The sequence below is a fragment of the Nomia melanderi genome, chromosome 12, assembly GCF_051020985.1.
Source record: "Nomia melanderi isolate GNS246 chromosome 12, iyNomMela1, whole genome shotgun sequence".
Taxonomy (NCBI): domain Eukaryota; kingdom Metazoa; phylum Arthropoda; class Insecta; order Hymenoptera; family Halictidae; genus Nomia; species Nomia melanderi.
This window is the reverse complement of record NC_135010.1, coordinates 12215214-12228236: the sequence shown is the minus strand read 5'-3', so window position 1 is coordinate 12228236 and position 13023 is coordinate 12215214. Positions and strand designations below refer to the sequence as shown.

At 34.0% G+C, this 13023-nt stretch overlaps 2 protein-coding genes across 5 annotated transcripts; one reads left to right on the top strand and one right to left on the bottom strand.

Moving 5' to 3' along the window:
• The first annotated feature begins 1809 nt into the window (after positions 1–1809).
• Positions 1810–7284, top strand: app (Palmitoyltransferase app). Of its 3 annotated transcripts, XR_012999788.1 has the most exons (11): positions 1810–2068; positions 2147–2313; positions 2489–2799; positions 2878–3038; positions 3142–3300; positions 3393–3530; positions 3602–3756; positions 3827–3944; positions 4022–4134; positions 4230–6117; positions 6980–7127. XR_012999788.1 is itself a non-coding variant. In XM_031970000.2 (10 exons), the coding sequence occupies exons 2-10, from the start codon at positions 2651–2653 to the stop codon at positions 7282–7284; spliced, it is 1401 nt and encodes a 466-aa protein (XP_031825860.1). In that variant the 5' UTR covers positions 1812–2313; positions 2489–2650. The 3 variants fall into 3 exon arrangements, 1 of the variants encoding a protein (XP_031825860.1); XR_012999787.1 differs by having other exon boundaries at positions 1810–2313; XM_031970000.2 differs by having other exon boundaries at positions 1812–2313; positions 4230–4332; positions 6980–7284.
• Positions 7285–7450: 166 nt separating this feature from the next.
• LOC116424072 (protein odr-4 homolog) lies at positions 7451–11625 on the bottom strand. 2 transcript variants are annotated; one of them, XM_031970002.2, is made up of 9 exons: positions 11301–11624; positions 10872–11051; positions 10571–10773; positions 10331–10502; positions 10077–10259; positions 9697–9910; positions 9434–9616; positions 9257–9355; positions 7451–7593 (listed from the first exon to the last, which is right to left on the bottom strand). In XM_031970002.2, the coding sequence occupies exons 1-9, from the start codon at positions 11394–11396 to the stop codon at positions 7574–7576; spliced, it is 1350 nt and encodes a 449-aa protein (XP_031825862.1). In that variant the 5' UTR covers positions 11397–11624; the 3' UTR covers positions 7451–7573. The 2 variants fall into 2 exon arrangements, with proteins under 2 accessions (XP_031825862.1, XP_031825861.1); XM_031970001.2 differs by lacking the exon at positions 7451–7593 and having other exon boundaries at positions 9054–9355; positions 11301–11625.
• Positions 11626–13023: the final 1398 nt, after the last annotated feature.

The following is a 13023-nucleotide window of genomic DNA, read 5'->3' as shown; positions in this document are numbered from 1 at the left end:
CAACGTGTTAATATATATTACCTTGCATCTAGGCAGCTAGACTTGTTTCGCTTGATGTATATTTTGCTAATTAATGCAATCAGCTACGCTCGAGTGCGAATCACGTCCTGCGGGTATGGTATACCTGAAATGCATTCGGTGGATGGTGTTTAAGGGGTTAACTGGTAGACGTCCTAATGGAAGTGGATATTTGATATCATAGCGCATTAATAGCACTTGATTATCTTTGAAATGATAAATATTTTGGATCGCGCGAATCTCCGCGCTCGACGTGGAACTGAACGCAACCCTTCACTGTCCTTTTCGCAACCGACGCCGGACGCGATGTCTCGTTCGCTTTATCCGCGTCTGATACCAGGCGTGCCTGTTGATATCTCGATTGCTAATAAAAATCACGTTTCCCCCGGACCTTTATAATAATCCACGGTATTAGAAAACCGAGGAAAATAATTAAATTAATAAACTTCTTTTTTTTTCTATTTCTTATCTCACGAAAATCGCGTTGACAATATTCCGTCGAATCGACGCGAAGACCTAGGGATCCATCTTGGATTAAACGGATACAGTTACGATTATTTTTCGTCGCGGTTCATCTGCGCGGGAGACACTCCGTCTGGTCGCCGCCGGCGATGTATATTGATTTCGAGAAATTCGAGTAACCTTTGCTTTTTTAATTATGGTGACCAGTCGCGACGGATGGAGTATCGTCTCGATCGAAGTTTAGTCCGTTTGCGCATCTTCCGTCGCGTTTTTCTTTCTCTCCTTCTCTCTCTTGGGGAAAAGATGCGCGAACGTGTAAACCGACGGAATTAAAACTCTTACCTATCGCGTTACGATTCGTACGGATAAATGCCATTTTTCGTGTATAGTTCGTTAAAGTGAAATATCACGGTGACACGAGTGGCATCGAACGAAACGCGTAGTAGACTCGCTTAAAACCCCTTGGCGAATGGTTCGTTAACCCGGATGGTCCGATCTATAGATCTGTATAGGCAACATTACGTGGTTCGTTTGTACGTGCAGTAAAATTTTAGGATCGCAACTGCCCTGTTCGCGGACGTACCCGAAGATGGCGTTCATAGTGGGATTCTTCGATTTTCAAGAATTCGTTCGATGTGTGCATACGTACGTGTGACGATGTACTGCATTGCGTCGACGACCCATTTTGCAATGGGAGCGATAAGTTGCACACCCTCCTACCGTTAAATAATCAATCCCATGTCTCTCAGCAAACCGCGGACCCTTACGTGCAGGAGCAATGGATTACTTCGATCATTACTAATATTCCTTCGTTCGTCTTATGTACGCGTCTTATGTACTTCGAATGAATTATTCCTTTAAGAACGATTCATAATTTCCCTTACACCTTCCATCGATTTTTATCGACTTTACGTAAGGTGTATAAAGGCCGGAAATGTAGTTCTTGCATAATAAGGATCACAACGTTTTTTCCGTTATCGAATTTACCGAGGGAAACGGCGATTTTGAGGTTGACACTGTTGGCGATGAAAAGCGATGCGAGTTGAATGGAATGTATTTAATATTTAAAGTATTAGGAGTTGACAGTGGAGGACTAACTGATATACTTTAGCATAGAAACGAGGAATTCTGAAAATTTATATGATACAGTTTGTTATATAAAGTCATTTGTTTCTTGGTGATTCAGTGTAACTTTATATGTAGTTTAAAAGTAATCGTTTGTTTGGATTGACTGAGTAAATAGATATTTTTTCAAAGGAAAGTGTTCACGGATGAAATTGAAATTGGTTTTAGGTCACGTGGCAACGAGATCACGTGGCGCTTCTACATATCCCGTCAGAGGGAACCACAGATAATCTCGGGCAAACACCACGGGCAATAATCCTTTCCCGTAAATATATACGTTATTGTCATCGAACTGAGGTCGATCCAGTGAAACGATGCAACGGCTTCCTAAAGCGTAATGTGCATCGCGACTATAAAGGTTATATCGGTAGCGCACAAGTGTGATTTGTGTGTCACATCGGGGTGACCTAGTTTACAGATAAATTTTCGCCCCTAATTTTCTTCGGCTATGACCCTGCAGTGAGTGAGTGTTCTTGAAGTCGGTGGCCTCCGCGAGACAGTGACTGTGCTGTCTCGAATGTGAGTTCATGTCTGTTTATAGAATGCGGAAGAAAACAAATAGTCCTCTTTGATCTCGTTAAAATGTGGATTCCTGTGAAATATGAATGTCTTCACCTCACCAACGAACGAAGCAATTAGGTTAAGTTGACAAGGGGCACAAATTCTTTCCAAGCACTATACCAACATGCTATAGGCAATTTATACATGGTAATACCGTAATTGATTTTTATTCATTACTAACATTTTTATTGCCACACGAATACGCTTGCATGCGAAAAGTCTTGGGTATCCAAGATTTACACACTTTCAAATCACATCACTATGTTGATGTAAATGAATAAATACGAAAAGTTAGTTTTGTTATTTTTGGAACATGTTACAGTTCAATGAAAACTCTGATAGGCCAAGATGAAATATGGTTGTTTAAGTTCTCACGTGGTGATACTAAACGAACATTATATGGCCCTAATTGATAATTCTTTAGAAGCTGGGCATTACGTACTTGTATATATAGACAATATATAAGTCAGTTTATTTCTACAAAATGCCACACGTTACCCGGAAGTGGGAACTTTTCCCGGGCAGAAACCGATTTTGTTGTGATGGCAGGGTGATGATGGCACCCCAAACCGGGGTCTTTTACGTGACTGTGTGTCTCATTGCTGGAACTAGTGGTTTATTCTTTGTATTTGAGTAAAATCATTTTGGCTTAAGTAATAGTTTTAAATGTTACGGTTGATTCGATTGTAATGATATTCTTTTCATTTCTAGTTGTCCCTTCTTAGCGGTTCACATAACACCGGCTATACCAGTTGTTGGAGGTTTATTATTTATTTTTGTAATGTCTGCTTTATTAAGAACAAGTTTTAGTGATCCTGGAGTTATTCCAAGAGCAACTACTGATGAAGCTGCCTACATTGAAAAACAAATTGGTATACAAGAGACCATTTATAATATTAGAAATTCAATTTATAATATTTATTAATTATAATATCAAAATTTAAATGACCATATTTTCTTCCATGTTGGATAAAGAGGTACCAAACAATGGTAACTCCAAAATACATAGACCTCCGCCTAGAACAAAAGAGGTATTAGTCAAAGGACAGCCAGTAAAATTGAAATATTGTTTCACTTGCAAAATATTCAGACCACCAAGAGCTTCGCATTGTAGTTTGTGCGATAATTGTGTAGGTATGTATATCAATCAGTTATGAAAATTGTTCATTATGAAAATTACTTTTACGTGAGACTGGAACAAACAATTGCATGATTATCTTCCTTAGAGAGATTCGATCATCATTGTCCATGGGTTGGTAACTGTGTGGGCAGAAGAAATTATAGATACTTCTATGCTTTTATTGTCTCCTTGGCATTTCTTTGCGTTTTTATACTAGCTTGTGCTATTACACATTTAATAATGCGTAAGTAAATTAATTGAAAAAAATTCAAAACGAATAGGAGAAGTTCTAATTCCAGATTTAATTCATTATAGTGACAAGAGATGGGAGGCCATTTTTAGAAGCTGTTAGGCTATCTCCCGGAAGTGTTGTAGTAGGAGTCATTTGCTTTTTCTCTGTTTGGAGTATTTTGGGCCTCGCTGGTTTTCATACACACTTAACTACCAGCAATCAAACAACCAATGAAGATGTAAGCATTTTACACAGAGATTTAATTCAAATCTTTGAAAGATATTAACGTGAATTCACTTTTATTATAGATCAAAGGATCATTTTCCATTAAAGTAGGACAAGGAAGTTCTAATCCTTATAGTCAAGGAAATATTTGTGGAAATTGTTTTTATGTATTGTGTGGGCCTGCGCCACCTAGTTTAATAGGTAATACTTGAGATTACTTAGTATTTTATGTATTTTCCAATGACTACTATCTGCATTGGAAATATCAACATTTATAGATCGAAGAGGTATTGTAACACCTGAATACCGAGCAGAACAAGAAAGGGTTAGCGATGATAGCGTCATTACTAACAGCAAGACATATAATACTGTGGAGATTGTACAACCACAGGTAATTAAATATTCAGTGTCTTACTCAAATTTAATTCAAATCAAACATCCATGTTACCAATTTCTCATGTACTGTTTATTATTCTTTATTTATAGACCAATGGTACAACTGTTCAGACAAATCCCAGTACTGAACTCACAGGTTCCATGAACAACCTTGTCACTGGTCAACATTCACCGCAAATAGAATCGATAAACGGTGAGTTAAGTCTCCTAAGGCATACCGCTTGTTACCCCGAGGAACTACCAGAGTATTCACACCAGTACATTAATGATACTTATGCTACTGCGTATCCTCTACAGCATTGTTTCCAAGATTCTGTGAAACATATAAAATACGAGACAGATAGGGGAAATCCCGAATTTCAGATATATCCGTGCAGATGTGAGGAAAACTTACAGAAGTATCCTCACAGATGTAGGGAAGAATATCATAGATGTTCGGATAATAATTTAATGTATGATCAGTGTATTAACGACCAAAAGTTTACCATTGATCTTCAGAAATATCCTCAAAGATATCCTGAGGATCCAACACGTTATAACATTGATGATAGGTTAGGCTATCCCGACTTGCAAAAATTTCCGCAATGTTATTCGGAAGATCTATCACGAATTCCTCAGTCTCAGCATGTTCTTAAGTACAACAATTTGAGGTGCACCGTTCATGGTTTAAAATATCCGATATCAAAGAATCTTTTACCAACTGTAGTAATGTCGCGTATATTAGGGGCTGGGGGGATGCCAATTATGGCTCAAAATGCGATAGGATTTGATGTTAACAGATTTGGTGCAAGACCGTTGACCAATAATTTTACTTATGCGGAAAATACTTTGTGCCCGAGTGATGGCACCGAAGAGGGTCTTTTAAATCGGAGATTTATCATGAGTTCTATGAGTGATAACGACGATATTTAACATTCTCTACAACATTCATATTTTTTAAAGTAATAATATCCCATTTATTAGGAAGCAATTGAATAAACGGCCATAGCATCACTTATTGAGATATAATTTGTTCAGCGTGTTAGAATCAAAATAATATAGGTTCTAATTTCGTCCATTTATTATGAAAAAAGACTTATAATTAGACTGCGAAATTTTATTCAAATTTATATTTTCATGGATTAATCTACAAAAGTGAGAATCAAATAAGAAATATATTTTCTTCATTATTAAGTAAACCGTTAGGTTTAAAATAAAAATTTCGCGAAATTTCAAATTGTTTTTATATTGTTTGTTGCAATTATATAGTATAGAAATACATAAAATTCGCAGTCTAGTTATATAAACATTTTAATCTGTAAATAAATATTAGTAAAAATGAAAATAAAATCTATATGAAAGATTATTGATATCATTAATAAATACTATAATAATTGTTCATGTTACTTCATATTATAACTCAGAAACTTTTATGAATAGAAAGTATGGTCAAGTTGAATTTAATTGTTGTTGAACAGAGATTTATTTATTTTTCGATTGTTCGATTTGATGATATGCACATAGATGTTTTGTTTTCTTTAAAAGAAAAAAAAAAGGAGAAATTGATACATATTCTTGTTGACTGACCAGAGGACTGATATATTAATTACTCTCATTACAATTTTTAATGCCTTTTAGTGACGTATTTATTAAAAAGATATGAATATAATTATTTACTTTTTATATTGTACTTAAATTAATTGATAAATTGTCTTTTAAGCATATTCAGTTGCAAAAGCTTTTATGCTATAAGCATTGATGTTATAAAGGATATAGGTCTAACTGTATACATATATGTATACATATTGAATAATGTAGTATGTACATATATATATATATACATATACACATATATATATATATATATGTATATATTCTTGAGTGTATAGGATAAATTTAAGTTCTTTATTTTCCTCCATTTCTACATGATTCAATAAATTGTATTTCTTTGTTGTTTAAAATTACGTCCTGTTATCGAGGGCTCAGAGCATACTGTTTGGTAAGTTGATTTTTTTTATTCCAACTGTCCGTCATTGTGTGTACGCTTAATAAGAATGAACTGATATTTATTAATAGTTTTTAATAAACACATTAAATTTGACATGTATTTTCCACACTTTTTTATGAAACTAATTTTAATACGTGATGTCAAGTTCAAGGGTTTATGGATTGTGACTAATTGAAACAATTTGTAATTATATGGGTATTCACTGTGGTCACTGGGATTTCGAAATCCTTGCATATAAACATACATATCCACCTACACACAAATGTGTGTGCACTCAATGTCGTGTACACAGTATTCCCCCGCAACTTCGCAAAACATGGGAAATGCGGTAGGACTATTGAGGGCAATGAGAGCTATTTCATGTTTGCTCTCATACGCTGACACTCATCGTTGTTTTCCATGATATGGTAAGAATAAAAATGGGATGCTAAGAGGGTCACCAAAACGCGAAGTTACAGAGGAATATTGTAATTTATTGAGGATTATATTGCTATAGTATCGGACACTGTACAACTATATTTATTTCAGTTACATTTTTATATTTTACTCATACACCTGTACAAATAGGAGTCACGTTAATATGACATCAATGACTGGGACATTTTAATTTTATAAGTTAGTTTTAGTGTATTATTCACATAGAAAAGGATACACTGCGAATACTGCACTTTTGCAATGAGTTGTATAATACAATAATAGTTTCTGTCGCTAAAGAGCATTTATAACGGCTTGTCAGTGGACGTTGATTATTGAAGTTATTATTTCTGCATATTTTAAGCAGAATCTATGTACAATGTACACCAAAGGCAATCAGAATCACAGAATAAACATTGAAAGTTTAATTTCTTTTTAGGTAGTACCACTAACAGCGTGAGCCAACTTGTTACCAATGAAGTACCACTAGCATCGCTTAATATTGCCCCAATTGATATTGATGAGATCGCCCCGCTGCCTTCCCGACAGAGTGTTGTGGTTACTTCCACGTTGGACACGTCCTCTATACCATCGGTAACTGTAACAACACCCTTGTCTGCATCTAAACTTAGATTATTACAAGACACGACCATGATAGAGTCCGCTTTAGACTTAGATTCGTTGGAAGACGCCAGTGTGGGTAGAGGAAGTCAAGCAGGTCTTATAAAAATGGGGGCAGTATAATGATTGAATTTATACCTTTTAACCAGATAGATTCCATAGACTTTTAAAAGTCACTGACGCTTATCAAAGGAATAGTGCAGATCATATCAGCATTCGAAATGATTTTGAATTAAAATCAAACGTTCGTTCCAGGTTGATGAAATTGTCTATAACGTTTTAATTGTACATAGGATAAACCATATGATGGATTATAATTTGATTACAATTTTGAATTACGTCCCATCTATAGAAATGTTATAACGCTCGTGATTATATTCGTAGCTTCTCTTCTTCGGTGGAATGTTATTTATTACAGAATTGTACATGTATCTGTGAAAATGCATAGTACAGTTAGGTATTTAATACATGAAACCATTTTATAAATCTAATTTGTATGTTATTATAAACTTATATTGATTAAGGGGATGTATTATATTGAAACATTGTTTCTCTTAATCTGCACTATTCATATGATACATTTAGCATTGTCGATTCCATTCCAATCATTCACGTCCTTTCTCCTTCATTCTAAAACTAGGGAATAAGAATATTCTATTCGCAGTGTAGTAGATATGTATAAAAAAAAATGTGAAAAATTTGAAGATTTATTATATTATGATATACATACTAAATGAAAGATACGTGGGTCAAGGAAGATTTTACTACTTAATCATTTTAATGTCAATTTACGTATAGAGTTTTTTAATTTATTATACTTCAATTTCTTATTTTTGAACGTACCTTATACGGGAATAAGAAAATTCTTTGCTAATCAGAGTAAAATTTGCACTTAACTAAATCACTATATAAAACGAAATTGTGAATAAGCATTAATTTGTTGATAGAGGAAAAGTAGCTAATATGTATATGTGTGCACAAATTAAGGCATTAAAAAACATTTGTATGCATTTAAATAGTATATCAAAACTACGATGCAGAGGTAGAGGTAGAGTTCTAAAAGAAAAGTTGAATTTTGCAAATTTTATTGTAAATTAGCATTGGAAATACGTGAAGTATTATTTCATTTAATTTTTCATACCGATAACAAGAAAATGGATTATGTTCTTTATTAAATTTGCTATGTACAGTGTAAAGAGAATTTTGTAAATACAAAGTTTTTCATAAAACTTAGTAATAGTTTTTTCAAGTATTTAAAGGATTTGTTAAGGCGATGCGGATTGTACCAAGCATTTTAAAACATAGAAGTACCACTGCCTGGTTTATCAGTAACTTGTGTATTTATATTGCATGGCACCATTTGATTCAGAGTAATCAGGTCATAGACATTGTTTATAGGATTAATTATTGAAAATGAAACGAAAGAACACTGCTAGTTGTTTTATCTATTAAGAGATGCCATTATATTGACTTTGGAAGTACTGTCTTTTTGTACATAATATGCGTGTATGATACTAAATGTATATATTGTGTAGATGTTATTATGATAAGATAATATACTACAAGTTAAAAATATCTTGACATGTTAAGTCATATTAAAACCTATTCAAAAATACATTAAGCATAAATCGATCATAATGCATGTAATATTTAGCATATTGAGAGAAACCGAGATTATGTGTTATCTTTAATAGATAAAGGTATTTTTATTGATACTCGTCTTACAATCATTGTAATAACACCTGTACAAAAATATTTAATTGCAACAGAAAATATTAAAATTAAAGTTCTAACATACTTCTGCTTTTCTTGAGCGATGATAATGTCAATGTATACATCGTATAACGTGTAATTTCTAATATAATACTTTTACATAATAATTTACAAACAGCGTGATTCGATGATTTATTATTTTTGTCTGTTAATATTTTTCTCTTGTTTAAATAGCATCATAACAATATAGAAAATATACACATTTTATACAGTAATATCATTACAGTAAAATATAAATTTTGATTTTATATTAATTTTATGTTTCAATATAATTTGTGTATTACAATAGCAATTATTAGAATTATAATTGCAATACTGATACCTGTGATGTAAATTTTATTTTGTTGATTATCACATAAATCTTTGCCGAAATCTACGGGTTTCACATCCACTTCACTTTGACTGTAGAACTCCATAGGATCTGCGCGGCAAATTTGTAATATCTTTCATGATTACAGTGTACATTTAATTTATAATACATTTACGTTTAAATGCTTACCAACTTGGAGTTCTATATCTTTTTGAACAGTGTTTTCTTGAACTTCTAAATCTAAAAGCTCTTGTAGCGATACAAGTGCTTCTTGCGGACCTTCACCGGGGAAGAGGTAGTCTGATAATGTTACTTTGCTTTCTGGTAATTCTATCAGCACTCTTCTTGGAGGTTCGTGCAATGTTATATTTTCTGTAGAAAAAGGAGCAATCGCACAATTTTATGACATGCTTAATTAGTTCAAAATTTTATATTACAAGAAGAATATGAACCTTCTGGAGAACCATTTTCTTCGTCGATTAAACTATCCCAATGCATTTCAAGTCTACTCGCCAGTGATCTTATTATATCCTCTTTCACTGCTGCATTAGCTTCTTCAACATTTGCTTTTTGATGAACAAATGTTCTACTTACTAACTGCCCAACCAGACGTATCGACGCGTTGCAAGCAGTTACCCTCACATTCGAACTAGTATCGTTAACTTGCTATTAATCCACAAAATAAACTGTGTTACATCTATTTAACGAGCGACAACATAATTTTAATATATTTCAGTAAGAAGTTATTTCTTTTCAAAAAGATGTGTAATAATATTGCTCAAAATCAGAAATTATATCCTGATGGTATTTTATAGCAGATACAAATACTTACACATGGAATGTATAAGCTAATGTGAATTGGTTTGTCATTAGCATTTTTATCATTATTCTTACATCCTTTTTCTTCTTTTTTGTTTTTAGTAATTATGTCTAATGTATCATTTGGGGATTTTACTTCTCCTTCAATAGCAATCAAAGAAGATTCAATGGTGTCTGACATACTTTTCAAAATATCCTATAAATTTGTTGTATACATTTTTAGTTCTGTTTATATACTGTTAAAATAATATACTTTATATGTAATACCTGTAATTGTTTTTTAAGAGTTTCAGGATCTTTATTTGCAGCAATAAGAAATAAACGGTCGAAATCTATAACAGCCTCTAATTGATGCCATTTTGTAGATTTTCCTTGAAACTTCCACTCTGCTGGTTTTATCATTCCAGTCTTACTGATTTCTACAGATTTACATATATATCTGAAAATATCAGATATATGCCAGTAACAACATAATAATTATAATTCATTACATATATATATACATACTTCTGTGTTATGCTATTTAAGTTTAAAATAAGATGCTCTTCATTATTATTTCCACAAAGATATTTGTTTTGGGATAAGTTTTTATGTATAGCCATTAAAATAGATCTAAGCTTTTGTACATTTATATTATCATTAATAACATCATTAGGACCCACAATAAATGCTCCAAGAACTTGCATTCCACCAGGTAACATCCTGGTAACCTTTAAAAAATTACAACATATTATTTTATATTATCATCTTTGCTAATAACAGTAATTTACACAGAATTATCATAAAAATATGAGTGATAAAACCATACATGTTTAGCATGATCAGCAACCCAACTCTCAGGTATATCTTTCACAGATTTTATATAATTATTAACATTGGTTTGTTCGACGTTTGCTTTAGAACTAATCGCTGTTTCCTCCACAACATTTTTGTCAAGCGGAAGTGGAGTTTTTGCCAGGTGTACAATATAATCTTTTTGACCAGCGCTCTGTAATTAAAATTGATCACATTAATGTTAATCCTCAACTGTATGTTTGTGTATCCTAACCCTTTACTTTTAAGCATGAATTAAAGAATAAGTATTGCATCGCATAATAATTGTACAACAAATATTAAGAAAGTCGTTATTAAATAATAACTCCTTCATTTACATGCGCATATTCTGATCAGCAATTGCATATGCTAAGCAAGTGAAAACAGGAAGATGACGTGAAATTGGAACATACAAAAATCGAACCTGTCCCAAAATTAGTCCTATCGTATATTCATCTGGTTTCGCTAACGATGTCAAGTAATTGTGGAGACGTTCTTCAGCGTACACAATACGCCCCATTATTTTTTACACCGCGGAGAACCTGCAAAATCTGATTATAATTTTTCACGTCGTCGACACTGCTCACTTTAATGAACTGGTACACGTTATACGAATTGTCACCAGCTGATCTCACTTGTTAGTAGCAAGTTTAGGCACGAGGTGTCCTTTAATAGAAGCATTTTATAGTCATGGATTGCATTTTACAAATGCAGATGAACTTGTAATAAATAATTGTCGGTGAAATAAGGGTTCTAATTGAATATTCTAATTATCCACCAAGTACAATTATCTTACGAACATTTGTTACCCAAGACAACCTGACTTATCGACCGCCAATAATACAAGGATTATGGCGCCCTCTTTATCCAGCACAAAATTCGCGCAACAAGTTGAACTGCAGTATCGACATTAGTGCTTTTTAAAATTCGAACACCACTAATGTAAGAAATTATTTTATAATTTTAAGATAATTCAAGCTTTTTAGAATTGAGTAATCAGCAGAGGTAACAGAGTGGGAAGATAAAAAGTCATGTAAAATGTTGTAGCCTTAAGAACGTCATGTTTTAGATTTATAATTATATATCCAAGTGTTTTATGTATAATTTCTAACGTAAGACTAAAAAATGTACATGCGCAAATGGCCTGAATAGTTCTAGTCCGTTAATATTCGTTGATAAAAGAAATCAAAGTTCCTATAATTTTATCGAGCAAAAACTGTTAAACAATGCATTGTTACAAGGCATACATAGATAGGCATACATATTATAATATTAAGAACGATAGATATAAATGCGTTAAAGATAAGATTTAGAATTAGAACGGGAGGTCGGTGGAATTGAATTTCCACCCACCTCCCAGGGTCCCACGCAGCAACCTCCACGTGGTGGACCTGGAAATCAGCAGCATCGCCGATAACGTAATTCGTATCGAGGATGGTGCTAGGCTAATGGCTGCGAAATTGTAGAAAATTTATTAACATATTGTACGCCGGCTAAATTTCAGCTACAAAAAACATGAGCGTCGGTGATTGTATTGAAATATTGTTAAACATCAATCATACTGTAATTTATAATTTATGGAAAAAAATAAGGAATTAGATTTTGTAGTTTTACTTTGGATTTGTGTTATACATATGTAAAATGTTACATTAACGTAGGATTAACAATTAAATAATAGACTAAACAACCCCCACCATCGCGGGGCTGGCGAAGTTAATGAAAACATCAAGGTTCCTATAATATCGTCGAGTGCAAACGGTGAAACAAGGAATTGTTTGTAATGTTGACATCAAGGAGGTCGGCACTATGGTGGGGATCTTTGACTATATAAGGACGGTCTTGACAGCACAGAGCTCAGTTCGTCGCGAGCTCCCAAACTGGGAGGATCGCCTGGCCTACCCTGGCCTACCCTGGCCTACCCTGGCCTACCCTGGCCTACCCTGGCCTACCCTGGCCTACCCTGGCCTACCCTGGCCTACCCTGGACCTCTCTGGTCTACCCTGGCCTACCTTCGGCTACCTTCGGCTACCCTGGACCTCTCTGGCCTACCCTGGCCTACCTTCGGCTACCTTCGGCTACCTTCGGCTACCCTGGACCTCTCTGGTCTACCCTGGCCTACCTTCGGCTACCTTCGGCTACCCTGGACC